Here is a 27,980-nt window from a genome sequence, read left to right on the forward strand (position 1 = left end):
CCACGACCTAGTTATAACGCACGCGGTAGTGGAAGCCTCTCGATTAATTTTCACCGCCCTCTCCGAGGCAGACGCGGTGCACGGGCGCGTGTGTCTGCCACCCTCGCCGGAGGCCGCTGAGTGGCCCAACGCCACAGCCCCTGAGATGCACCGCGGAGGGTAATTGATAATCCCTGGAGGCCTAACTTTATAAAAGCCAGCACTTTACTAGCCTTTAAGAAATGGCAACCTAAGCCAAGAGCCCGACTAGAATATCGCTGCTCAGACGCCGAACATCAAGCCGAATGGGTTAAACTAGGCTCAATACTACTTTAGAGCCGAAGCATGGTTTTATGACTCATTCGAAAAACAACGCGTTGTGCATTCCTCGGTGTATAAAGTATAAACGCAATGTATGCATTCCGCTCATAATTCCCCTCAGTGGACGCGATACAGGGCGCTATAACGTAAACCTATTCCAAACTTTGCCATTACAATTCTGCAATCAGCCCTCCACGATTGGTCAAAAGATTTTCGGGCGACCCCCACATCGCCTGTCTCACGCGACGTCACGAAAAGCGCGATAGCTTGCCATCTGATATGACATGTACGCACTGGTTATGCATGATTAGACCAAATGAAAGAAAAAAAATAATTATTTCTGATTTCCCGCCTTTTCATTGTTCGCCCTCTGCTATTGGTCAGATGTTTCCGGGCTGCGCCGACTTCGCCTGTCCGTCCTGCCACATCACAAAACTGCTGAAGCTCCCCGCGTCAAAGTGACGTGTGCGCGTTAAAGATGCATTAATATGCCGAACAAAACGGATTCTTTTCTGAACAGTCTGCCGCTGTCGTGTTCTAAAGAAACAGATGGCTGACCGCCGATCGCTCAGGCACTGGCTGCTCGGAGCTGCCGGAGAGGATGGATTTATTTGTGTAAAATAAAAAACGTTTGCGAGGCAGTATAACGTTATAGAGCCCTTTCGGCACGTATGTGACATCGATGTGCGAACTCTTCTTTATTGACGATCCGTTTTAGCGGCATTCTTAATCTTCCGCTGCACTCCGCCGTGATTTTCGACCAGCCATCGCAAGCTAAGTAAGGGGAAGCGAAGCAGTCACATGCAGATGCCGGCACCACTCTCCTCATCCGGTTATCTATTTTCACTCCACTGACTCGGCCTCATGGAAATCCCCTCCCCTTGAGTGTGCTCCTCGCCTCTCGTCAGCCAATTAGATAAAAAGCCGCTAAAAAATTAAATTATGGGGTTTTACGTGCCAAAACCACTTTCTGATTATGAGGCACGCCGTAGTGGAGGACTCCGGAAATTTCGACCACCTGCGGTTCTTTAATGTGCACCTAAATCTAAGTACACGGATGTTTTCGCATTTCGCCCCGATCGAAATGCGGCCGCCGTGGCCGGGATTCGATCCCGCGACCTCGTGCTCAGCAGCCCAACACCATAGCCACTGAGCAACCACGGCGGGTAAGAAAGCCGCTCAATGTAGGCAATTTTGTTCGCTTTAAAAGGACACAAATATGACCTCCTAAAACCAAGAGAGCGTTTGATTGAGCTTTTCAAACAACGCTGCGGGCTACCGTCCTATGCTTGCGTTGGTGGTTACGTAAATTTGACGTCAGGAGACTGGAATGAGAACAGATTGGAATGGTGTTACGTTATAAGGCCCATAATTAGGACTACCGTTGAGACCAACAATTCTGATATTTCGGAGAATGATGTGCAGTAGACTAAGCTTGTATAGCGGTTTTTCAGTTGCATCCACGAGTTCCTTAGGAGAAAGTAGAGGTCTTTCAAAGTTCTTCAGAAATATCGGGTGCTTCTCCTCGTACCATATCTACTATTCGTAGTAAACAAGTTAAGAGAATCAATCTTGATTTCGATTTCTCGTTGTGAACTGTATTCAGCGATATGCATTATTTTTTTTCAGAAAAAGCGTTAAGAGATAGCGGGTGGCACGGTGCATTTGTATTTTAGGAATAAGAGGAGAAACGCTCTGCACAACGCTATGCTTAGTTCCCAAAGCCATGTTTTTCGCTTTCTTTCGTTGTGAGGTTTTTGAGCTCTCACATTAGTTGTCACTTCTGTTTTCTTTCATCAAAATCAACCTCGTGACGAATCGTAATTCCCACAGGAATTATTGGAACAGAAAATATTAAAAGGACCCGCATTGCCAAGTTAAGGCCAGTAAAAGAAGTTGTGTACAGAAATCTTACCTGGATTACCAAATGAAATCCTAAGCATAGAACTTTTACGGTGAAAGTGATTAATTTTACTGCCGCAATAACATTATGACGCTTTCAGGGTCCGCCTTGGCTGTAGAGATGTGGTTGTGTTGAATGACGTCGCTTCCGTCCGGGAAGGTCTCAACAATCCCGACATTTTCTACAGGCCCGAAGACTTTGTGTTTCGGTATCTCGACACGAAAGGTTTGGTACTCTGCAATATTTTCGTTCACTTTTCTCGAACGTTTTACTGACTTTTATCGTAAGCAACATACACTGTTAGTAAGTAGTTCACCAATTGGCAGTATTCCTGATTTTCTCCTTTTGTCGTCAGGAATCGGAGGTTTGAACGGAGAAATATGGCAAGCGAACCGAAGGTACTGCTTCCAGGTGCTGAGAAACTTGGGCTTTGCTAAGAAACCCATGGAGAAGCACATTCAGGTAAGTGCGAGTGCGCGGGAATTAAATGTCCTCTCGTACGAGCCGAGAAGCCCGAAAGTATAGGAGGAAGCAGCGAAGTGTAATATGTACACATAATTTGGTTCCTGACCTGTCTTCCAGTGAGAACTACTGATTTCTGCTTGGAAGTGTTATGCAATTCTAGAATTAACCCATGACCTCTAATCAGCACACAGTTTATGGTTGTGGTAAAAGTTGTTTTGGCAGCATCACTAAAATGGTGCTATGATGCTGGCCTAGAAACCACGGCAAATGGACTGCGACAATGACAAGCGAGGCAGGGACGGCTTCTTTCAGCAAACTATTAATTTCAGACCAGTAGATGTAAAGTTGTCCTCAGAAATCAAATTTCTTGGATGGAGCGGGCATCAGCTAATGCACAATCAATCAATCAATCAATCAATCAATCAATCAATCAATCAATCAATCAATCAATCAATCAATCAATCAATCAATCAATCAATCAATCAATCTATGCGCCACCAAATCAATCGATTAATTAATTGATTAATTGAATACTAATTAATTATTACATCATCAATCAGTAAATACCACCATGGCTGACGAGTGGCTATGGCGTTACGCTGGTGAGCTCGAGCACGTGGTTTCGATGCCGCCGTCGCGGTCGCATTTCAATGGGGGTAAGATGTGACAAAAATCGATCCGGAATCCCCCACTACAGTTTCTTTCATAATGAGATCGTGGTTTTGGCACGTAAAACTCCACAATTTGTTAACCACTTGATTACTCATAATTACTGCGTTTAACCGGCCCTTTCACCACCTTCACGTCCCCCCCCCTACCTCAGGTCATCTTACTGTATATACTGAAGTTATTGCTTATCGCTGCCTCTCTTACTCATGCATAGTTAGAAATACACTGCAGTGAACAAAGTTCAGTGCATTGCGCACTGAAATGTTCGCTTGTTGGTCATAAGCAAAATTATGCCTAATACTGTGCAAGATGTCAGCAAACGGGTGACCATAATAAGAAAATAAAATTGTCGAGAGCGTCCCTTAAGAGAGCTGACGCGGACGCTGTGGATGTCGTATGCTCTCGTTCTTTCTCGAATCAGGAGGAGATTCAGGGCTTCACCAACCTATTGGAACTCAGCAAGGCAAAGCCAGTGAACGTGGCGCAGCAGCTCACTGCCAGTGTGGCTAATAACATGACGGCCCTGCTGTTTGGCGAACGCTGCGATCCCCGCGAGCCACGGGGTCGCTTGGTCGCGGAACTGCTCACCATGTTCCTGCAGAACGCCAACTTCTTCACATTCAACGACTTCCTGCCCGTAGTCCGCTCCTTCGCTGTGTACATCCCGAAAACAAGGCTCCGCATCGTCAACTACGTTTTCACAGAGTTCAAAAAACTTGTCAGGTTAGTATACACGCCGCCATTGAAACCTGCGCGCAGCAACTACACCCGCGAGTCGGCGCTGAGACCATGAAAGGGCATCCCAACCTGGATTTCCTCCACGAGTATTCAAATAAGATCCACGCATTCAAAATGTGGTCGTGCTGTTGCCTCTTTTCTGAGAGCTTAACAGTGTAGGCACACTTACTTTGTATATTACGGGCGCTGTAGTATTTGTCCGTAAAGAAGTACTTCACGCATTTGTCATCGAGCTCAAGTTATCTCAAAGCTGAGTTTGTACAGCACGAATTGACAAGACACACAGTATAATCTCGTTAAGCGGAACCTCTAGGGACCGGAGAAATACACATATTCTGAATAAGAGGCGTTCCGTTTACTGAGAAATACATGCAGAGGGACAGCACTCTATGCCATGCACCCTCTTAACGCAGCTAGCATGAATATCTAGCATGAATCTATGCAGCTCGGGCATGCTAGGGACTAAAAATATGTCAGCTTATTGCCTGCTTGAGCCCTTCCCACCGGTTTTCAAGAGTGAGTTTCTGAATTAAAGGCAGGTCTCACAAAATATGTACTTCAGATCCTGCCTCTGTCTCTAAAGTTTCTTCAAAGTATGCATCTCTGATTCTGTTTGACGTGAGCCGTGAAAATTTAGGTTCCGATTACCGAAAGCTTGCTTTTTCATCACCCAAATACAAAACAAAACAATTTAGAAGCTGCTCCTCTGTTTAAGCAGCTATTCCGTTTAAGCGTTTAAGTTTACCGAAATTCTACTTAAATGAACACAAGCGACATATGGAGGCGCTGACTTCCCACTTTTTATTTTGGAGTCGTCAAACCAACTTTTATTCGTACAGACATGCGATCGAACAAGAAATACATGTCAGAAATGTCCATGCAGAAAGGGCAATTTCTTGTCATTAAAATTTACGCCAGAGCCACTCACGCCAAGATCTCCAGCTTCTCTACGCCATGAGAAGTGCTTACGTAAATATTAATGATAAGAAGTGAAGTGCCATTTTTGAATGGTCATCTCTGATGTGTATCGGTTGTTTGATCCCATGTATGCGAGTAAAAAGTTGGTTTGATCATTTCAAAAGAAAATGTTGGAAGCCAGCTGCCGTGTTTGTAGTTTGTGCTGGTATATCTACTGTTCATTTGAGTCGAAAAAACTTCCGTTTTCAAGAAGAAATTACGAACTATAGTCCGTGTACGAATTCTTTTGGACTTATTTTATTTTTTCTTAAGTAACAATAACTATACGTTGAGCAAAACGTGAACAAGGTGAATGCAGGAGCCAACGTTTCGACAAGTGGACTCGTCGAAACGTTGGCTCCTGCATTCACCTTGTTGACGTTTTGCTCATCGTCTTGAATTTCCATCTCCCGCATTCCCCGTCTTTTTCCTGAATAACTATACGTGTACGTTGCATGCGGCGGCGCTTAACGAATGTTTTGTTTACTTGGAAACTATCTGTGTACTAGAGCGGCAAGTTGGGCTAGTTGGTAGAAGTTCACCTTGTAATAAGGGGGTTACTACGCTATACACACACGGACAACAGAAGTAGAAATGGACAGGACGCGCGCGGACTCACAACTTGTGTGTGGTGAGTTTGCGCGCGTCCTGTCCACTTCTGCCTTTGTTGTCCGTACGTTTATAGCACAGTAACGTACACCCGTATCTGTGTAGCTGGGGCAACAAGAAATATAAACACAGACTATATAAAAACAATTCCACCTGCCTCTCCCCTCCCGCCCCCCTCCTTTTCAGATAGCGCTGGGTGTTGACATTCCAGTCGCTTCTATATTGAGCAGTACAATTTTTTTCTGTGAAATATCAATTATTTCACAGATAGATTTATTTCTAATCGATGGAAACTTATGTTACGCTCGGTTAATTTAACCTAATTAACTCATTAACTTAAATCTAACTAGAAGCGTGTAAACTTCCTAAATCCACACGAATAAGTTTACTACGCAAACACAGCGGCTGTTCATTCTAAAACACCTGTACGCATGTTATTCTGTCCCTGTGCATTGTCTTACAGAGCTGAAGTGAAGAACAGGGAACAAATCATGGATCAATATAAGGACAGAGACTTCATAGATGGTTATTTGAGAAAGGTCCAAGAAAACAAGGGCATTAATTCCCACTTCAGCTGTAAGTATACTTGAAACCTCCCTAGAGGTAGTGGAGATGGCTTTAAACACTTTGCTGTGCTCCTCGGGATAAATATTGAAAGCAAAAAAAGAAGAAAGAACAGAAAGACTTAAACGTATTCGAATCCGTATAACTTCTTTTCTGAAGTTCCATCTATTCTAAATTAATTAAACATGTATTTCTGGCTAACAAATGAATACCTTCGCTGCCGGCTTTCTTCAAAGTATATTTTATATTTTTTTTCCGAAGAAAGGAAGTTATTGCCAACGTAGCACGTCGCACGAAAACATTAACCGATGTTTCCTCGATGGACTAGCTTTTACATTTCATTGTAATTAAGTAATTTCAACGGACGTTGATTTTAAACTTGAAATGACTTTCGAGAAATTCTCGTATAGGAAGGAAATTCCATAGCCTGAAGACGACTGCCTAAAACTTATCATGTTTGTTTGCTTTCGTTTAGGAAGTTTCACATTTGTTCATGAAAGATACAGATATCTTATAGACAAACGTTGCTGTACCAAAGGCTGTACACAATGTTTGAGACTAGTTGTTCTCAAATAATGGGCATACAACGGTCGAAATAAAGTGAGGGCCATAAGATCATGGGGCGTCAAGTGACGCTGTAGAAGCTTCAAATAAAAGCATCTATAGACTTTCTACAGACTGATTAAGCTATACATAAGAGAATTCTGCTTCGAATGGGATGTAGTGTTCCATATTTTGTGACATTAGGAGACAAGACAAACTCGTCTTGTGCCAGAGGGCAGTGGTCTCCGCGAAAGTGAGAGGTCACATTTTATCGCAGTGGCAATTCTGGAAGCGACCGCGATCAACTTCTACAGCGCTTCGACCAACACAGTGAGGAGTGCCATCTTGTGGAACCTGTACATCGCGGCCAGTGACCCAGATGGTCATCAGGCGCGCATACACAGGGAGATCGATGCTGCTGTGGGCAAGCTGCGGGCGCCTCAGTGGGACGACCGGCTGCGCATGCCATTCGCCATGGCCTCAATACTGGAGATGCTGCGTTGGAGGACAATATCACCCATCGGCATAAACAGGGCGTAAGTGACGAACCTACGCGTGGAAACGAGTAGTTCCATCTCTCTATTTCTATCTCACATACGTACAACACCCACACACACACACAAGTATATGCAAATGTTGAGGTACATGTAGCGTACTTCTTGTTCTTGAGCTGTATTATTCGAAGGCGTGTACATTACTAGCAGGGGAAACTGAAACATATAAGCATCTAATTACCGGGAATTCAATAATTAACTTCCTATTCAATAATTTATCGCGCATAGTGCAACTTACGATATGGAGCCGGTGAGTTCGCAAGGCGTATCCACTTGTAAGGAATTTCAAGAACTGCACCAGTTTCGGGATATTATTTCCCAAAATGTGGGACGAAATACACGAGCGTTCTCGTAACTTTTGTGCATCAATGGATAAAAGAGCATTTTGTAAATAAAGTAAGTGGACCAACAGTGTATTCTTATGGCGAGTTTTATTGTGCATATCTCCAACCTGGTGTCATTCTGGAAATCAATTTCAAGTAAATACGCGTTGCAAACTCGGAGGCTATGATTTTTAAACTGCAATATGTGTCGTAAGAGAAGTAATCAAGAAGATAATTAGCGGTTTCTTGTTAATGAGATGCATGTTCGTTTCGATTCATCATGCAAGTAATTCCCGCCGCTCGGAATAATCCAACTCAAGGTCTAGAATCATGTTAGCTGCAACAGTTGATCTTTAGGTATTCCTTAAAACATAAAAATGTTCACCCCATATATACATATGCGCGAGTGTAGAGGTGATCAGAAAAGCGTAGGAAAAAAGAAAGGCATGATTATGGTCCAACATATTCTAAGAAGAACAGTGTCAAACAGCGCCATATCAGAGCGAAGTCAAAGTAAGTTTTCAGAAAAAACTCCTTGAGAAATTCGCAAAAGAGGCATTCCCACGTTCAGTAAGGTTTAAAGCTGGGCTAGTTCGTACGGATGCACTGGTACAAGCTGTGCGACAAGATGGTATAGAAGGCAAGCAAGAGAAACTTCAATAAGGGGGGGGGGGGAGGTGAAAACAGTGTTTTCAACCCTAACCAAGCTTTTAAGTGTTTTCGACCTCATCAGGAAAATGAAAGAATGCGCGCATGCGTCTCATCGAAGGGAGTGCAGTGTCCAGCGTAAGAACCAGTGTGTTAGTAGTCACCTGATTACTCACGCGGCAATGCAAAGTCCGGCTCGCGGTGCGATCCTGCCGTGACGTAGCAGGGCGGCGTGAAAAAGTGAAAGCACATCCAGTCGGGAGTTGCGTGCAGTGGCGATCCCAGTAGGAACGAGTAAATGTGGAAGTGCGATGGCAGCTTCGTTCTACTCGGCCTCGCTGCATTGCAAAGGAATGGCGCCGCGAGCCGCGCTTCGCATGCGGCGCAGCGTAAACAGGTCAATTTAACGAATAACTTATGGTGAATTTTTTCGGTTTACGTGACAATTTTTAAATGTTGAAACACGAAACTGGAATGTTATGTCTTATGCCTTCAAGTTTCCAATATAGATATCATCCGTAAAGTTTGTAAGTAAGAGGTTAATTAATGTAATTAGGTTAATTAGCGAATGGATTGCTTTGGTTTTTCTTGCGCCTGATATTTGTTTCAGTAGGTGTTGCGGGCTTTAAATAAAAAGTGTTCTCTGTAAAGCAAAAAAAGTACAGCAACACCATGTCAGGGTCAGCGTCGCCGACTTTTCTCAAGTGCTTCGCTAAACTTAAGGAAAGTCATTATTAAATTCAGCTAGATCTTGCTGTAAACTCCCTAGAATTGTCGCTAAAGATGTTGAGTAATCTTTATGTAATGTATACCTTTTAGAACACTTGAATAGAGGTTAAAATGGCATAAGGCATCTACGGCAACACTTTGCGTTCGTCTAGCTCTCGCGCAGTTGAGGAATAAAGTCGTAATTTACCAGCAGGTTGTAAATTAGATTTAGTTTACTAATGTACATATCTAAACAAAAGCATTAGGGGTGTGCGAATATTTGTGACTTTCAAATAACGAATGGAATACTGTCCTATTTAAATTAGACTCCGACTTGAGTAGTCATTATTCGTGAATGTGAATGCTTTTCGAATACTTTTCGAATTTTTCAGATCGTCAACTGCCATCAATTAAACATAAAAGTGCAACAAAAGTGCGGTAAATTTTCACCCTCGCGGGCATAGTATCAACATAAAACATGAGAACTTGCGAGGTAAAGTAGGCTGCGTTGCTTAGGTAGCCATAGTCTACATGCTATACAGTGATCATTCGCCTTCTGTGAAGAGTCCTGTGGTTGTAAAGAAACTGCTTGTTTGCTCCTAATGCACAATTTGTGTTTTTATTTAAAACCGCTTTATAAATTACTATGCAATATAAGAATCTTACTAACTTTAAGATACTAGCATGTCATCATCGTTTTGCATTATATGTGAAAAAAAGCTGTTCATTATTCCAGAACTATTCAAAAACTATTTGATATTCGATTCGGTTCGCTCCTGGCACTGTTCGATACGTATTCGATTCGGTTTCAAAGATTACTACTCGCATACCCTTAAAGAGCAAACATGATGAACACTGATATCCTGCTTTCAACTTCAGATTTTATGGTTACAAATACAGCATGGTTAAAGAGAGTAAGAATCACCTGATTTTCCTAGTACAAAAATAGACTTCGTCCGCGTTATGCATGCGAATTTCCTAGTTGTCGGCACTCGTGAAAGGTTAACTGAATAACGCGGTAATTCTTAATCATGTTGTCAATGTGGCAATGACCAAATACATAACCTTTATACATATCAGATACTACGTGGCCACTCCTTGATCTACCGGAAATCTATGTGCTGTATTGATTTTTCTGAGAGCCGTGAGAAACAGGGGCATAACGTATGCATTCGTGTGAATGAGCCCAACCACTTGATATGTACATTTTTTTACAACTGATCTGTACGATTTGTTTTTCAGGTTCTAGCGCTCGCCAGAAAATTTACTGCAATAAGCTTTGGTAATTTAATTTACTGCTACGCTTGCGAACATCAACCAAGCAAACGTACTAAATGAAACTGCAGCGTTAAAAGACATTCTAATTCTTTTTTAAAGAATGTAAAGAAAGATTCATTATGTGAGCACACTGTGAAGAATGCAATGAAGCTCTCAGTGCCATTGACCGCAGCGTATGGCGTCCGTGAGGGGAGACCATCGTTACCTTATCATGATCAAAGGGCCCGTACGTCATACAGTGAATATCGGCCGCATTTTCATACCTTTTGAATAGTAAAGCGTGTTCTAGAAAGCGTTTTCTGGAGCAAGTATCATAACTTCGGAATCACTGAAATGTCGCCACTTCTTTCGTCAAAGCAGCCGGTCCTCCAATACGAATATTTGTCGCTAAATAGACCAAACAGTCCGTAAATATACCGAAACTATTGCTAAAATGCCAGCCTTGGTTGTTTTTTTATCACCTTCCAATAAAGTCAGTTGTAGGCCTGCGCTCGTCTGTTCATTTTTTTGTCTTTCTTATAAATAATAAATCAATAAATTCTTTATTTGTGCATTTAGAGAGTGCAATATCCTAACTTTCTTTTGGCGCAGCTTGTACTGAGACATTTTCTAATGTTGCGTCGAACGAGAGTCGATGGCTGCGTGTCACCGCTCGCGTGACACATTGAAACGGATTCGCCCCTGTGACATCCCACGAGGCTTAGTACGCACCTTTTAATCCCTCAGCGTGTCGCTATAAAACTGATGCGCTACTGTCGCGTTACTGTTCGTGCAGCTAGATGTAAAACTTGCACAGATGTTTTCATGTTAGAGCGTTGTGCCTGCCTTACACGGTCTCAGTGAGTGGGATACATCTTTGCCAGTCATTTTTCACAACAAACACAAGTGACTGGCGTAGGACATATTGACAGAGCAGTCTAGTGTTAATTGTTTCAATCTTGTTTTTTGTAGCATCATACTTCTACAACGTGAATGGACTATCAGAGTGCTGCGCTGGCTAGGACAGCTGTCAGACAGTTTACTGCGGGGACATCACGGTCGGCGTATATACTGACAGTCATATTATGCAACCTTACAGTGTTCCATAACACAACCACTCCAATTATCACCCTTAAAAAGTTGATTTTATGTCAGGTATTGTTGATAGTTTTCTCAGTGCTACCAATTTTTATTCGGCGCTTCTTGAATGACTTAGCTCGATTCTTCATGTGCCTCTCTATTACACTGGAACTGTTCTGCCAAGCGTCTGGATTTTCTTGCAAAAGCTACAAAATTGTTGCGCGGTAATTTGACATCAATGGAGATACTCGGCGTTTTTATCTTGCGGCCAATTTCAGGCGTCACTTTTGCTGTAAGAAACTGAAGATAGTGAATACCATTCTGATATTTTTTCAGATTCAACATCAAGTATTGGAGCGTTGCAACAGTGCTTGGACGAAAAATTTGGCGCTTACGCGTTTCAACCGGCGTTTTAGTACGCAGGCTGGGCAATGGCATCGGTCCGTGTTTTCTGGTTCTTTTATAGCAGACATATTACTTATCCGTAATTTCTGATTGCTCAAAGGTGCTGTTGAAGCTCTCCTGCACTTACCTGTCTTGCTGGAGAAAGGATTGTCCTTCGCTTGCATTAAACTCACAGGTTACAGCGGTGTGACGCAATAACTGAGCTCTTTGTCAATCAATCAATCTGATTAGGCGACATGTTTTCGCTAAAACACAGGCGACAGCATCAATCTGTCAAAATGTTCAACTTGCTCCATCTTCGATATATAGAGCGGGTAAATTTTGTGGGAGTCGGCTCCATTTCTGAGCAAACGTTATTGCCAAGATATAATGAACACTGCTGCGGAAGGAGACGAAGGGACAGGACTTGAGCGAGAAAACAACACGCGACACCTGAGCACGTCGTGTGTTGTTTTCCCTCAAGTCCTGTCCCTTCGTCTCTTTGCGCAAAAGTGTTAATTATGTCGAACCAACTAGCCCACTGCAGAGTAGGCACGACTTCATCACTCTTTCCAAGCTTATCTTTGTTAGTGAGTGCTTGCTGCCGATAATTTTCTCAGGTGATTTCCTTTGGTAAAAGCCCCAAGTTCGGTATTCGTGGCCTCTGGTTTCATAATGAGAAACTGCAGAAAGTAGGCAAGGTAGCTCTGGCTTTGTTATTACAGGTTCAGCGCCAAACCACCTTCGGTTTTTACATAAGGACACAAGCAACATCTCGGCACTTACGTAACGCCTCCCAATGCAGAAAAGCGCAATTTGACAGTCGCCTATTTTTTCACATGCAGCTCTTTCGTGTTGCTGTTCGATACCCTAGTGCTAAGAGGTCTTTTTATTATTTATAATTGTGACTCATGTTGAGGCAGCCGTCGCGGTGGCTTAGGGGTGCTGGTCGGGAGGTAGCCGGTGCGATGCCTGGCCATGGCGAGCGCCTTCCGGTGGGCCAGAACGCTAGAATACCCGTGCACTTAGATTAAGGTGCACGCTAAACAATCCCACGTAGTAAAAATCAATCCAGAGTCTTCGACTGCGACGTTTTTCATAGCCGCACTTTTGCTTTAGGATTTTTAAACCCCGTGGACCAGTCGATTACGGCTATAGCACGAGTCACGCGTAGAATAGTCCACGTGTGCATATTCCAAGCTGAGCAGTTCTCGTTAGACAGTGATTCATTTCTTGAAATTCCTGTGTATATTTCGTGTGATGTTTTGTTTCGATGATTCGGCGGAATTTATTAATTAAAGCAAAATTTGGTTTGCTCCTACTGCGACACCACCTCAATAACAGTAGTTAAGGGTTTTCATAGTTCATGGCCTCAAAATTATATGAAGAGGCATGCACCCTGTGTATTAGTCAAATTAGCTACAATTAGTCGTAAAGCATATTGCGACTACTAACTGCTATACACGGTACTATGGCGTATTGTGTTCGCACGTTAACATGCTTTTTACACAGCTATTTAAGAAATATCAGTACTTCTGCTTTATATGACTCTATTTAACTGCCTTAGAAGGGAACATTTTTAGACATCCATGAAAATGATTTATTTTTTCGAGGCGGGTTGCCTTGAGGCCGAGAAAAATATATGTCGTAAAAATGAATGTAATCCCGCATCATGGCAGGATTTATAATAAGGATCTGTAATGACCATCATCTTTAATCAACGTGCTGAAGTTAGCATGCTAGTCACTGTGGTACTATTCTGCTAACATAGTACTAGCAGGAGCAAGGGTTCCCGAATATGTCGTGCACCTGGGAAACACCGCAGCAAATTTTTCGATTATACTTTCGTGTACTTAGTCCTTTATCTACTGCCTTGCCGCGCAAGCCAAGTCGCTTTCCCCATTCATAAATTCAGTACCTCTTTTCCCCCAGACAACAAATGCGTTCTGTGACTGTGGGTTCTTGTCGAACACAAGCCAAGTTGCTTTCTTTCGCAAGTCATGCTGACCATTTTTTTAGCTCGCATATATTGGAGCAGTGTGCATTGACTCGTTTTCTTAATTTAGATAATATATTTTGTTTCTTTTTGTTTTTACTATAGGGCTGCAAGAAACACAGTAATTTGTGGTTACGATGTGCCTGCTGGTACTATAGTGGTAGCAAACTTCTGGAGTCTTCACAATGACCCAGTCAACTGGCACAGTCCATCCAAGTATGATCCAACGCGATTTCTCAATGACGATGGCACAGAAGTAAAAGAGAAACCGATAGCCTTTCTACCGTTCAGTACAGGTAAGTTTGGAACTCGTTGTCAAAAGAACTCTCCTCCATACCTAAAAATATTGAAGCGTTTCGCTTAGCAGAAACCTAGTGTCGTGTACCTAGTATATCCAAATACCGGAAAATGTAAACAGGCATATCAGGGCAGTTGTTGACACCTTGAGACAATGAGTTGCGCCATAAAGCGCAGAAGTCTTTGCCTCTTATTACAGCGAAGGTATTTATGGCTAGTGTCTGGCGGTCTCCGCGGACATAGACCAACAATTTTTCATACGTGGCCCGATCCCGAAGGTAGTGCAATACCGGGCCGACCCGCGGTGGAGGTGCAGTTCGCCATTAGGGGGCCCACATTCACAGGTTCGCTGGTCATCTTTCTTCACAGAGTGGAAGGGCGCTGAATTTTTGTCAAGGAAACTGCTCTGTACAACTCCGTGCTGAAAAAAGTATATCGTAATATCTCCCGCGAATCTATCCGTGTAAGTAGACTTGTATTCATCAATATTGAATCGTAGTCATGGCTAGAATTTCCATAGGCTAAGTACCTCAAACGAAAGTTACCTGTCTGTATGACCACAAGTTATCTACTGCTCATCAACACTTATAAACGTATGGGGTACTCGGCAGTGTTTCCCTTGCAAGTGTATCTGCAGGGATGCCTATATTTCGCTTAATATGTTCGAAAAAATGTTTAGCGCTCACCGGTACACTGTTCTTGCTCAAATTTTGCAGAAAGATCGCATATTGGAGTCTACGTCGTTCCCATTAGCACATGGCACAGTTACATGCGTCGTTTCTAAGAAAAAAATATGCAAAGTTGTCCTCGTGTACAGCGATGCAAGCTGCTGCCGCGATGGCGCTAGCATAAGCGCTAGCATAACATAAGCGTGTTCCAGAGGACCGGGCAAACCACGGCGACCCTCCGTGAATGGCTACTTAGTGCAGCTGCCGGTGGGCGGTGACACGAGTTTATGCTAGTGCCGTGGCGGCAGCAGCTTGCATCCCTATAAATGAAGGCAACTTCGCATTCCTTCTTAGAAACCACGCAATTAACTGTGGCAAGTATTACTGTGAACGACGTAGACTCGAAAATGAGGTCTTTCTGCGAGTATTGAACAAGAAAAGTGCAGCGGGAAGCGCAAAGCATTTTTCCGTACATTTTAAGCGAAATTTGCACGTCCCTGTATGCCATTCACTAGGCTACCGGTAATCTGCTCAAGGCATGTTGAACATGCTCGGTCTAAACCCATTATTTTTTTATGCAAGGCATCAAATGGCGCATTGATCGAAAAGCCGGCGTTTCTCTTCTGAAGTAGCGAAACGTTCCCATTGGCTGCGACACCGTTACCTGCGCCTCGGCAGAGTTACCATTGGCTGCCACGCCACGTTACGTGTGCGCCTAGACGAAGCAGAGCGGGCGAAAGGGAACACCTGCTGCTTCGTTGGCGCGCCAGACGTTGCGTGAAAAGGGAGAGCATCGCCCTCGGAAGCCTATATGTTGTCCGCGCGTTCCTGTCCGTGCAAGCTTTCGCCTGCCTTCCAACTTCGCCTCGGTATTCGCTATAAAGAATGTAATGTATAAACACAGAATAAATTCGAAGGGAAAAGTATTGGCGGGAGTGGGTTTCGAATCTATCACCTCACGCTCAGAAGCCGAGTGTCTTAGCCCCTGGGCTAAACCAGGGCCGCCGAGATCGCTGGCCTGTGCGCTCTGTTTTATCCCATCATGCTACGTGGACCGAAACTTCCATTGCCAAGCCCGTTGTGATGAAAGCGGTGACGTTAAAATCAGCGCGGCTTGCTCGGGAGCGTCCCCATGGGATTCTATGGAAGTCGGGCAAGGTAGCATGTCGTCACGGATCGAAGCGCACGGGCCCTGTGCTATCTAGGAGGCTTTGACCAAGCCTATCAGTGCGTTCACATACACATAAACAGTTCACAACTCGAAGGGCCGCGCAGCTTCGTTCAATTGGACATAAATGCTTTCGCACTCACAACTTATAAGAAGTGCTTAGGTGTCCTCGGATTTTTTTCAGTTCCAGGTAAAGGTGTTCGATTCAGCGTGTTTGCCCGACATGAAATAAGCTCTAAGCGCAATTTCTTTTTGTAGATCGTGGAAGCAGAATAAAGAATACTTATACATCACGATTCTTGAAAACGCCATGGTAACGGTGACACTAGGTGCAAAGGTGTTTGCGTAACATAGCGAGTCACAAGGCTCAATTTTTTCTTCCGTCTAGGTGAAACTCGCGAAGATGCGAACGGCTGCCAACAGCTGTTGCTGGGGGCAGCATGCAATGCCCGCGAATACAGGTCGAGAAGACAGGAAAAAAAAAAACAGATTTTTTTTTTGTGACGACACACGGCGCGAAGGACAAGAATATACGGTGTATAGCTTCGCTTATGCTACAAACATTACGATGGCAGCACTCCTTCATCCTTGCCCTACCGAGGGCGGGCCAGTGTAGTCGTTGAATTTTGTAACGCTCCTATATACCGAGGACAAGCTGGGTTCGTCCATATGAAAACCTACACGCCCAGGTTCGGCTTGACCACACATAGATCAGTTGGGCGTAAGTTGTGCGGGCGTTCATCTAAGTAATAGCATTGTTCTATTTTAGGGCAAAGAATGCGCCTTTATCAGATAGCGTTAGTGTTTTTAAGATCTGCGATGAATTACTTACTACTGGTGGAGTTAAACAAGCTCTTAGTATATCATATTTTAAGATATATTTTTAGAGCGCTGTTCTGAAACAAATATATTCAATAGTATTTCTGGCCCTTTGTTTGTGTATATGTTTGTTTGAACAAATGAAAACAACCATTATATTTTGGTCGTTCTTCCTGAGAATACTCGGTAGCGAAACGCTCAACAAAAGGAATGTACATCAATGCGGCCTGCAAAACACATAGAGACACACGTGTTTTGTGTGCTGATATTATAAGTTTATTCATATGTAATGCTGCTTGCTCAACATTTTCCACTGCATCTGAATAAATAAAATCGGGGCCATAAGAGAATTCAGCCGCCAAGTCCTAGGTAAGTTATATCATACGTCGGCCCCAGCTTCACAGTTACAAGCCCTATAAGTGACTAGACTGTCGAATGTGGATATTCACCTAGACGAGTCTGTGAATGATCTCGGAGATGTGAGCATACGTTCCACAAAGAGGATATTGTCCAGGCAGATAGATGTAGGAGCTAAGCGCTAAATATGGAGCTCGAGTATTACGTGACCGATCGCCTACTTCAGTCCGTTTTTTTCGTTAACTGGTTCCAGCTGACTTGTCGTTTTTTATCCCTTCCTCTTGCAGGAAAACGAGGGTGCCCGGGCGAGACTCTTGCATTGATGGAAATCTTTCTCTACGTGACTACTGTGCTTCAGAAATTTAGGGTACTTCCCGAAGAAGGCAAAAGTATTTCGCTGGACGAATTTGACGCCCTATTAACCGTAATCGATGATACTCAAGGGCTGCGTTTCATATTACGATGAAAACCATGACGTAACGTTCTGCTTGCCTCGAAGGCTATACCACAGAAAAATCTTGACATTTTGACAAACCAAGATGAGCGTGGACAAGTAAGACACCGGCAGCGTTTTTACAAAGGATAAATTAATAGTGCTACAGATCGTCAGGAGACTTGAAGACGTGTGTGTAAGCGGCGCGCTGCAGTAAAGAACCTACGACTTCTGCCTTTTGCTTTTGTTGAAACGTGCTTCAAATAACTTCAGGGTATAAAAAAAAAAGAGCCTTTGGCGTAGCCTCTTAGAGAATTAGCCACTCTTTGGGCAAGACTCATGTGCCTGTGAAAAGGCTCGCATATAGATATCCCTGCATGGATAGAAGGCGTTCTATCGTTCAGCAATGCTGGCAATAACGAGTTGGCGCTTTCCCTTTTAGTTTGCATATTTACTACTACGTTGGTTCCACTAGAGAGCACAAACAGAAGAAACAAAAGAAGTGGTGCTTTAATACGTGTGCCATAGGCATGAGGAAAACATAAATAATGTTTTCTGGATTCATCAGAAGCTGTCTAATATTACTCACAGACCTGAACTTCGCGAGATGAAGTCGGTCCCGGCTATTGAGAACCAAAAGAAGGTGTTATGTTAAATGCGAGCGAGGGCATTGATTTTATCGACACTTACGCACACTGCTGCATAAGCGTTTCTGAACTTTATGCTATGCTGAGGCCCTATAAATTGCACCACAATGTCATCGGTTTAAACGGGTTGCGTGGGGTCGAACAATGACACCGCATTATGACCCTGAATAATGTTTTGCAAGTGTGTCTGCTCGTGGGCTAGTTGGCGATACATTCTTCGCAACAGTGTTGCAACATATCATGACGCTCCGCTATGCATATGATGATGATGATAGTTCAGACGAATCTTCTTTAACTGCGCTCGCAATCGTTTTGACGGTAATTGATTGATGGTTTCTACCAGACTCCTAAAAATTACCATTATAATTAGACGCTTTGTCGATAGTGCAAACGGTGCTGTGGCAATTCGCCCTGCCGAGTGCGCTCTCATCTGCTAGGGGGCTTACGTACCGAGCAGAAATGCGAATCTGCATATTCTTCCGCACAAACAATTTCGACACGCATGGGAGAATTTATGCAAACAGAGACGGAGGATTGCTATAAAGCATAGGCGGAGAGCTGAAAGTTTTCTGAAGGGGTGGGGGAGTCTGGAGTGCGACCAGCTTTCCGAACCCCTTGTGTATACTATATATATATATATATATATATATATATATATATATATATATTTCTCGCACTTGAAGAAACTTTGTGTAACCTAGAAGAATTGAGCGCTGAAGTGACGGCGTTATATGAGTATAGACAAGACCTCATAGTAGGAGACAATTCAATTAGTCCTCTCAGTGGTGTAATCGTCCTTCCTGTAATTGTCGTATACTTGGCTTTCACTAATACTGCTCCGCCTTTCCGGCGAAACTGCAGTCTCTCTCCTCTTTCTGTCTCTTTCTCTTCTTTTTTTTCTCTTTTTCTGTGAGTCTGACTATAAGCGCTGCTGCGCGTGACTGCTGTTCATTCTGAATTCGAGAGAATCCGACTTGGCCTGATTTCAGTTGCTGAGTGAATGTTCCCCAACTACCAACTACCATGCCACAAGACTTAAAAAATGAACAGTTGCGTTACTCGAAGAAGACCTAGTGCATATTGTTTCCACTACAGTGGAGTAGCCGCCAGTAATTCTTTCATTACTGAGATTTAATTGGGTAATTGCAATTAACTATCTAACGCGAGAAGTACTGGCCTAATTTTCAAAGTGACAATGAGGCATTTCTAGGCACCCAAAATGACATCTAACTGCGGTGTTTTCAGCGAAGTACTAATTGAGGACAATTTTTTCCGTCTGGCAAAGAAACCTTACAAAGTACGAAAAATACCACGAGAGTGCGTTCCCACCCGCATCATAAAGCAGCGCCCTCAAATAAGCTGATTGAAAGTGACTACATTGCTTGTCGCAAACCCGAAGAGACAGCGCATCACCTTGATAATGGTGTGGAAGGAATAACAACAGCAGGTATCGCGGCTTCGCAGCTATCCCTTCCTCTCAGTTTCACGTCCCACTTAATATCCGTTTCTCAAGGCGTACTGATCACACTAATAACAAAACCCCCTTATTAACCAGGCCGAAGCGCCGCTATGACCATGCACGAAATGCGAAAAGCAATGTAGTAGGCATAAATACATTTATGCCTATTACATTATTACATTACCGCATCGAAAGAGTGCGCGTGAAGCTATATTCTGTGCCAGAAACTTGCTTGGACCAAAGGGAAATTAAAGTGACCGTTTTATTTTTCATAAAAGTGTATACGTGCAGCAAAAACAGGTTAATGTCAAAAAATAAAAGCGAAATAAACAGATTGGGAAGCGACCACCGTTTAAAGAAAAGGTAAAAGCGATGCGTTCAAGAAAGTAAATATACCACTTCTAAATGAGCCGAATTGGCAATCAGTATATCTGCAAAAAAAAAAAAACACACACAAAATAAACATGAGTTTTTCAGAGTGCCCTTATTATCTATCTATGAATTCGTAAGCTCCGTTGAACACCAGCCTAGAGGACGTGTTCGAATAAGTCTTCTTTTTTGCAGCTACGCAGTATTGTGTCCGTTTTATCACATCTTCAGTGGCTTTCTTGATGACCGACGCCAGGATTCTACGCCAGACATTAGTTATGCGTGCCTTCAACTAATCTGAAATCCGTCTCGATAATGTAAGCACGATCTTTGACAGAACCCCAAAGAAAGAAGTCGAGTAGAGAGAGGTCGGGTGACCTAGCCGGCCAATTTACAGGCCAGTGCTCTCCAGTTTATTGCGCTTGAAAAGTCGCATCCAGCTAGTTTTGTGCTCGGCTGTTGCTGTGTGCTGGCGCCCCATCTTGCTGATACTAGAGAAGTGGAAGACGTGACAGCGAGACTTTGCTGAGAAACTAATCCACCCCTCCTTCAAGGATTTCGTTCCCGTAACGCTGTCCAATCTGTGTGTAATCGAAAAAGATGGGACCGATTATACCACCAGCGTCAATTGCGAACTACACATTGAACGACCACTGGTACTCGTGCCGATTTCACTTTACCAGGTGTAGTTTGGAGTCCCTCCAATAGTGTGCATTATGCAAATTTATCTAGGCGTTTCTGCAAAAATTGGCTTCATCTGTGCACATGATGTTGCTCAATATGTCCGGTGACTCATCGGCCTTTGTGAGCACCCAATTCGAGAAATCTAGACGATTCTAGAGGGCCTATCTTCTAAGCATTGGTGCTGGTTAAGGTGGCACGGGTGAAAGGCCGTCATTTAGAATCCTCCAAACTGATGACTTGGAAATGGATACCTGGGCGGCCACGTCCCGGCCGATAACATGAGGGGTTGAGGCCATAAATGCTTGAACATTCGTGCGCAGGTTAGGACTCCTCTGCCGCTGTTTTTCGAAGCTGCCAGTTTGTATTAGGTTTTCATAATTTATGGTGAGAGTCGATGCGTTTGGTCTACCGCTACACTTCCATGACTGATATATATTTGCGGCCTTCTTATTGCCATTTGCAGCGCCCAAGGCAAGGGTCATGTTTGCCTTCTGCTCACTAGAGAAAGACACGGCGACTGAGACGAAACAAAACACACCTTTAAACATTTGCACTGAAGTTGTCAGTTCGCTTTTGGGGTAACAGGTTTTGTGGCAAAAAAGAAAAAAAAAATCATCCGTGCACTTTATTTACGCGAAGACAGCAGCTATCACAGCTTGTTTCCAACTAACACCAAACGCGACATGTTACTTCGGCCGGGGCGCGGCAGGTAATTAAGGCACTAGCTCGATCACGATGTTTTTGTTTATTTCCTTTATTTCGTTCTGAATAACTGAGAGGGAGCCTGTTCGAGGGCGCTGCTTTATAACCCATGTGGGAGCGCAGTCACGAAGTATTCTCGGTATTTCGCGGATATTATTTATCAGTCCGAAAAAAAAAAAAATAGTACACAATCAATACATCGCTGAAAAGCCGCAGTTAGATGTCCCTTGGCTGTGCCTTCAAATGCCTCATCGACAAGTTGATAATTAGGATAGTACGTCTCGAGTTAGGTAATTATATACAATTACCTAATTAAATCTCTGTAAGGAAAGAAATGCTGGTAGCTACTCCGCTGTACTGTAAAAAATCTGCACTGGATATACTTCGAGTAACGCATTGCTCTTTTTTTAAATCCTGGTGCATGATAATTAACTGGGACACCCTGTATATATTTATGCCCTTTGCATGAAAGTTACGATGTTTCCATCCCTAATAAATGTTGTAACTTATTAGAAATGTATTTTTTCATGAGTCGCTAGCATTGTTTACTGGAAAGAGAAGCGATACTCAGACACACGTGATTCACGTGCATTTCACATGCCGTTGATAAAAGGCTTTGCCGAAGGGGTCACTGAAGCCTATAGATTTTTTTCAGGGTCAGAAAAGCACGCAACGCAATTTGAAGTGAGGTTAACATACAGCAACATATTCATTCTCTAGGCATAGGCTTTCCGAAATAGGCATTCCAAAAATATAATAAACATTGTCCGTTGTGCATATTTAAATATATTGTGTATGTGCATGGTGTTTACAGTGGAAATACAAAACAATGTTGAAGCGAGAAAATACGGATGAGGCAGCCGCCGCTAGGGCTCCTAATGCGCCTGTCCTCCTATTGTCAGGATTTGCAGAAATAAAGCGAAAGTATCGACTACAAGCTGTGCACATCCGCGCCAACAATGGTTCAGTAAGGTACGAGCCCTAGTAAAATTTCAAGTGAGAAGGCGAAGGAAAGTCAAAAGAAACCTCAAATGATGTGGGTGACAAAGCTCGGGTAATGACACTTTAGGTGTGTGTGTGGGGGGGAGGGGGAGAAGGCTCGGGCGGTGCGCCCCCCCCCCCCACCCGGTAGTCAGCGCCTATGCTATACAGATAGATGCCATGTTCATACACATTTCTGGATATAGACAAATGCCAGCAATATTTACTTATTTATTTATTTATTTATTTATTTATTTATTTAAGATATATTCAAGGCCCGAAGGCATTACGGAAAGGAGTGGGTGAACATAACAAAAAAGTTGTGCACGATACAAAGACATATGAAACGTGGCGTTTCATGAATGCTGGTTTGGAGGTGTCGGTATTCATGATGGCTGCAACGGTGGCGGGAATGTGGTTCCAATCTTTGCTTGGGCTAGGGATGAATGCATTACTACAAAGTTTAGTACGTGAAGACGGCACACCAACTTTGAAACTGTGGTCACAGCGAGATGGTATGTATGACGGTTGGGTGATGAGCTGTTCTTTCAACAAAGGGTTGTGGCGGTAGATATTATGGAATAGCGAAAGGCGGAAGCATCTATGACGGAAAGAAAGTTCTGGCAAGTGAAGTGTTGTTTTCATTGAGGTAACGCTAGCATGTCGGGAGTAGTTTGATAAGATGAAACGCGCTGCACGATTTTGAATGGTTTCTATGCTGTTTGTGAGTCTAATGTTAGCCGGGTCCCAAATGGCGCATGCGTATTCTAGTTTGGAGCGAACTAATGTTTTGTAGAGAGTTAGTTTCAGTGAAGATCGTGCGGATGAGAAGTTTCGGCGCAAATAGTCCAACATGTGATTGGCATTGCTACATATAATGTCGACATGCATGTGCCAGGAAAGGTTGCTGGTGATGTTTAGTCCAAGGTACTTGTACGATGAGACAACTGAGAGAGGGCTATTATTCAGGAAATATGTATGCAGATTAGTAGTATTGGTACGCTGTGATACGCGCATGCATTTACATTTGCTTAAGTTAAGCTTCATAGACCACTTGTTACACCATAACAGAACGTTATTAATGTCGCCTTGAAGTTTACGAAAATCATTGAGGTCAGTAATTTTATTATATATAACGCAGTCATCAGCAAAAAGCCTAATAGTTACCTTCTACATTACCTTCTTTCTGTCCAGCTACGTGTTATTTGCATATTTCCAATGTTTTGCTCAAGTTACGTGGGGCACCTTACATGCATGTCTACCTTGCATAGTTGCCTACGCCTGTAACGGACCTGGTCTTCTCAATTTACTTTCAGCTTTTCTTCCCCACCAATGCCATAAGTGTCTGTTGCTTATGTCGACTGCTGACCGGTTGATGCTTCAGTCCATTTTAAATCCAAGCGCTTCAGGAAGCTGTACGTTAACTCCGGGTTTCACTGGGTGAGTCCTGGCGCATTCCATTAGGATGTGCTGAGTGGTCTCCGGGTTTTTGATGCAGCATACACATGCCTCACACAGTTGCGCAGTCAGGGATCATTGAATGCTATCGCGTTCCACTCTTAAAGGCGAAGCTTAAGCGTCCTCCAAATTTTTTTTTGTGTTTTGTGAACGCCTTTATAGCGAAGACCACTAAAGAGGATCTGCCTGTACAACGAAATATAAGCGTGCCCAAGGGCTGATTTGCTAGTTTACAGCGAATGCAGGTAGCATTCAGGTAGTAGTAGATTGTTGTTGTGCGACGCGGCGCACGCTCCAAGCGTCTCAAAGCGGTAGCCTGCCTGCCTGCCTGCCTGCCTGCCTGCCTGCCAGCCTGCCAGCCTGCCAGCCTGCCAGCCTGCCTGCCTGCCTGCCTGCCAGCCTGCCAGCCTGCCAGCCTGCCAGCCTGCCAGCCTGCCAGCCTGCCAGCCAGCCAGCCAGCCAGCCTGCCAGCCAGCCAGCCAGCCTGCCTGCCAGCCAGCCAGCCAGCCAGCCAGCCAGCCAGCCAGCCAGCCAGCCAGCCAGCCAGCCTGCCTGCCTGCCTGCCTGCCTGCCTGCCTGCCTGCCTGCCTGCCTGCCTGCCTGCCTGCCTGCCTGCCTGCCTGCCTGCCTGCCTGCCTGCCTGCCTGCCTGCCTGCCTGCCTGCCTGCCTGCCTGCCTGCCTGCCTGCCTGCCTGCCTGCCTGCCTGCCTGCCTGCCTGCCTGCCTGCCTGCCTGCCTGCCTGCCTGCCTGCCTGCCTGCCTGCCTGCCTGCCTGCCTGCCTGCCTGCCTGCCTGCCTGCCTGCCTGCCTGCCTGCCTGCCTGCCTGCCTGCCTGCCTGCCTGCCTGCCTGCCTGCCTGCCTGCCTGCCTGCCTGCCTGCCTGCCTGCCTGCCTGCCTGCCTGCCTGCCTGCCTGCCTGCCTGCCTGCCTGCCTGCCTGCCTGCCTGCCTGCCTGCCTGCCTGCCTGCCTGCCTGCCTGCCTGCCTGCCTGCCTGCCTGCCTGCCTGCCTGCCTGCCTGCCTGCCTGCCTGCCTGCCTGCCTGCCTGCCTGCCTGCCTGCCTGCCTGCCTGCCTGCCTGCCTGCCTGCCTGCCTGCCTGCCTGCCTGCCTGCCTGCCTGCCTGCCTGCCTGCCTGCCTGCCTGCCTGCCTGCCTGCCTGCCTGCCTGCCTGCCTGCCTGCCTGCCTGCCTGCCTGCCTGCCTGCCTGCCTGCCTGCCTGCCTGCCTGCCTGCCTGCCTGCCTGCCTGCCTGCCTGCCTGCCTGCCTGCCTGCCTGCCTGCCTGCCTGCCTGCCTGCCTGCCTGCCTGCCTGCCTGCCTGCCTGCCTGCCTGCCTGCCTGCCTGCCTGCCTGCCTGCCTGCCTGCCTGCCTGCCTGCCTGCCTGCCTGCCTGCCTGCCTGCCTGCCTGCCTGCCTGCCTGCCTGCCTGCCTGCCTGCCTGCCTGCCTGCCTGCCTGCCTGCCTGCCTGCCTGCCTGCCTGCCTGCCTGCCTGCCTGCCTGCCTGCCTGCCTGCCTGCCTGCCTGCCTGCCTGCCTGCCTGCCTGCCTGCCTGCCTGCCTGCCTGCCTGCCTGCCTGCCTGCCTGCCTGCCTGCCTGCCTGCCTGCCTGCCTGCCTGCCTGCCTGCCTGCCTGCCTGCCTGCCTGCCTGCCTGCCTGCCTGCCTGCCTGCCTGCCTGCCTGCCTGCCTGCCTGCCTGCCTGCCTGCCTGCCTGCCTGCCTGCCTGCCTGCCTGCCTGCCTGCCTGCCTGCCTGCCTGCCTGCCTGCCTGCCTGCCTGCCTGCCTGCCTGCCTGCCTGCCTGCCTGCCTGCCTGCCTGCCTGCCTGCCTGCCTGCCTGCCTGCCTGCCTGCCTGCCTGCCTGCCTGCCTGCCTGCCTGCCTGCCTGCCTGCCTGCCTGCCTGCCTGCCTGCCTGCCTGCCTGCCTGCCTGCCTGCCTGCCTGCCTGCCTGCCTGCCTGCCTGCCTGCCTGCCTGCCTGCCTGCCTGCCTGCCTGCCTGCCTGCCTGCCTGCCTGCCTGCCTGCCTGCCTGCCTGCCTGCCTGCCTGCCTGCCTGCCTGCCTGCCTGCCTGCCTGCCTGCCTGCCTGCCTGCCTGCCTGCCTGCCTGCCTGCCTGCCTGCCTGCCTGCCTGCCTGCCTGCCTGCCTGCCTGCCTGCCTGCCTGCCTGCCTGCCTGCCTGCCTGCCTGCCTGCCTGCCTGCCTGCCTGCCTGCCTGCCTGCCTGCCTGCCTGCCTGCCTGCCTGCCTGCCTGCCTGCCTGCCTGCCTGCCTGCCTGCCTGCCTGCCTGCCTGCCTGCCTGCCTGCCTGCCTGCCTGCCTGCCTGCCTGCCTGCCTGCCTGCCTGCCTGCCTGCCTGCCTGCCTGCCTGCCTGCCTGCCTGCCTGCCTGCCTGCCTGCCTGCCTGCCTGCCTGCCTGCCTGCCTGCCTGCCTGCCTGCCTGCCTGCCTGCCTGCCTGCCTGCCTGCCTGCCTGCCTGCCTGCCTGCCTGCCTGCCTGCCTGCCTGCCTGCCTGCCTGCCTGCCTGCCTGCCTGCCTGCCTGCCTGCCTGCCTGCCTGCCTGCCTGCCTGCCTGCCTGCCTGCCTGCCTGCCTGCCTGCCTGCCTGCCTGCCTGCCTGCCTGCCTGCCTGCCTGCCTGCCTGCCTGCCTGCCTGCCTGCCTGCCTGCCTGCCTGCCTGCCTGCCTGCCTGCCTGCCTGCCTGCCTGCCTGCCTGCCTGCCTGCCTGCCTGCCTGCCTGCCTGCCTGCCTGCCTGCCTGCCTGCCTGCCTGCCTGCCTGCCTGCCTGCCTGCCTGCCTGCCTGCCTGCCTGCCTGCCTGCCTGCCTGCCTGCCTGCCTGCCTGCCTGCCTGCCTGCCTGCCTGCCTGCCTGCCTGCCTGCCTGCCTGCCTGCCTGCCTGCCTGCCTGCCTGCCTGCCTGCCTGCCTGCCTGCCTGCCTGCCTGCCTGCCTGCCTGCCTGCCTGCCTGCCTGCCTGCCTGCCTGCCTGCCTGCCTGCCTGCCTGCCTGCCTGCCTGCCTGCCTGCCTGCCTGCCTGCCTGCCTGCCTGCCTGCCTGCCTGCCTGCCTGCCTGCCTGCCTGCCTGCCTGCCTGCCTGCCTGCCTGCCTGCCTGCCTGCCTGCCTGCCTGCCTGCCTGCCTGCCTGCCTGCCTGCCTGCCTGCCTGCCTGCCTGCCTGCCTGCCTGCCTGCCTGCCTGCCTGCCTGCCTGCCTGCCTGCCTGCCTGCCTGCCTGCCTGCCTGCCTGCCTGCCTGCCTGCCTGCCTGCCTGCCTGCCTGCCTGCCTGCCTGCCTGCCTGCCTGCCTGCCTGCCTGCCTGCCTGCCTGCCTGCCTGCCTGCCTGCCTGCCTGCCTGCCTGCCTGCCTGCCTGCCTGCCTGCCTGCCTGCCTGCCTGCCTGCCTGCCTGCCTGCCTGCCTGCCTGCCTGCCTGCCTGCCTGCCTGCCTGCCTGCCTGCCTGCCTGCCTGCCTGCCTGCCTGCCTGCCTGCCTGCCTGCCTGCCTGCCTGCCTGCCTGCCTGCCTGCCTGCCTGCCTGCCTGCCTGCCTGCCTGCCTGCCTGCCTGCCTGCCTGCCTGCCTGCCTGCCTGCCTGCCTGCCTGCCTGCCTGCCTGCCTGCCTGCCTGCCTGCCTGCCTGCCTGCCTGCCTGCCTGCCTGCCTGCCTGCCTGCCTGCCTGCCTGCCTGCCTGCCTGCCTGCCTGCCTGCCTGCCTGCCTGCCTGCCTGCCTGCCTGCCTGCCTGCCTGCCTGCCTGCCTGCCTGCCTGCCTGCCTGCCTGCCTGCCTGCCTGCCTGCCTGCCTGCCTGCCTGCCTGCCTGCCTGCCTGCCTGCCTGCCTGCCTGCCTGCCTGCCTGCCTGCCTGCCTGCCTGCCTGCCTGCCTGCCTGCCTGCCTGCCTGCCTGCCTGCCTGCCTGCCTGCCTGCCTGCCTGCCTGCCTGCCTGCCTGCCTGCCTGCCTGCCTGCCTGCCTGCCTGCCTGCCTGCCTGCCTGCCTGCCTGCCTGCCTGCCTGCCTGCCTGCCTGCCTGCCTGCCTGCCTGCCTGCCTGCCTGCCTGCCTGCCTGCCTGCCTGCCTGCCTGCCTGCCTGCCTGCCTGCCTGCCTGCCTGCCTGCCTGCCTGCCTGCCTGCCTGCCTGCCTGCCTGCCTGCCTGCCTGCCTGCCTGCCTGCCTGCCTGCCTGCCTGCCTGCCTGCCTGCCTGCCTGCCTGCCTGCCTGCCTGCCTGCCTGCCTGCCTGCCTGCCTGCCTGCCTGCCTGC

At 47.9% G+C, this 27,980-nt stretch overlaps 1 protein-coding gene across 1 annotated transcript; it reads left to right on the top strand.

Annotated features, from left to right (window-relative positions):
- Positions 1-2,289: 2,289 nt before the first annotated feature.
- Positions 2,290-17,681, top strand: LOC126535772 (cytochrome P450 2A12-like; the record flags this gene model as incomplete). Its single annotated transcript, XM_050182566.3, has 7 exons — positions 2,290-2,428; positions 2,559-2,665; positions 3,759-4,060; positions 6,105-6,217; positions 7,026-7,284; positions 13,804-13,994; positions 17,295-17,681. Coding segments are annotated over 7 exons (1,290 nt in total), but the record flags the coding sequence as incomplete, so codon positions are not given.
- Positions 17,682-27,980: the final 10,299 nt, after the last annotated feature.

The sequence above is a fragment of the Dermacentor andersoni genome, chromosome 4 (assembly GCF_023375885.2).
Source record: "Dermacentor andersoni chromosome 4, qqDerAnde1_hic_scaffold, whole genome shotgun sequence".
NCBI lineage: Eukaryota > Metazoa > Arthropoda > Arachnida > Ixodida > Ixodidae > Dermacentor > Dermacentor andersoni.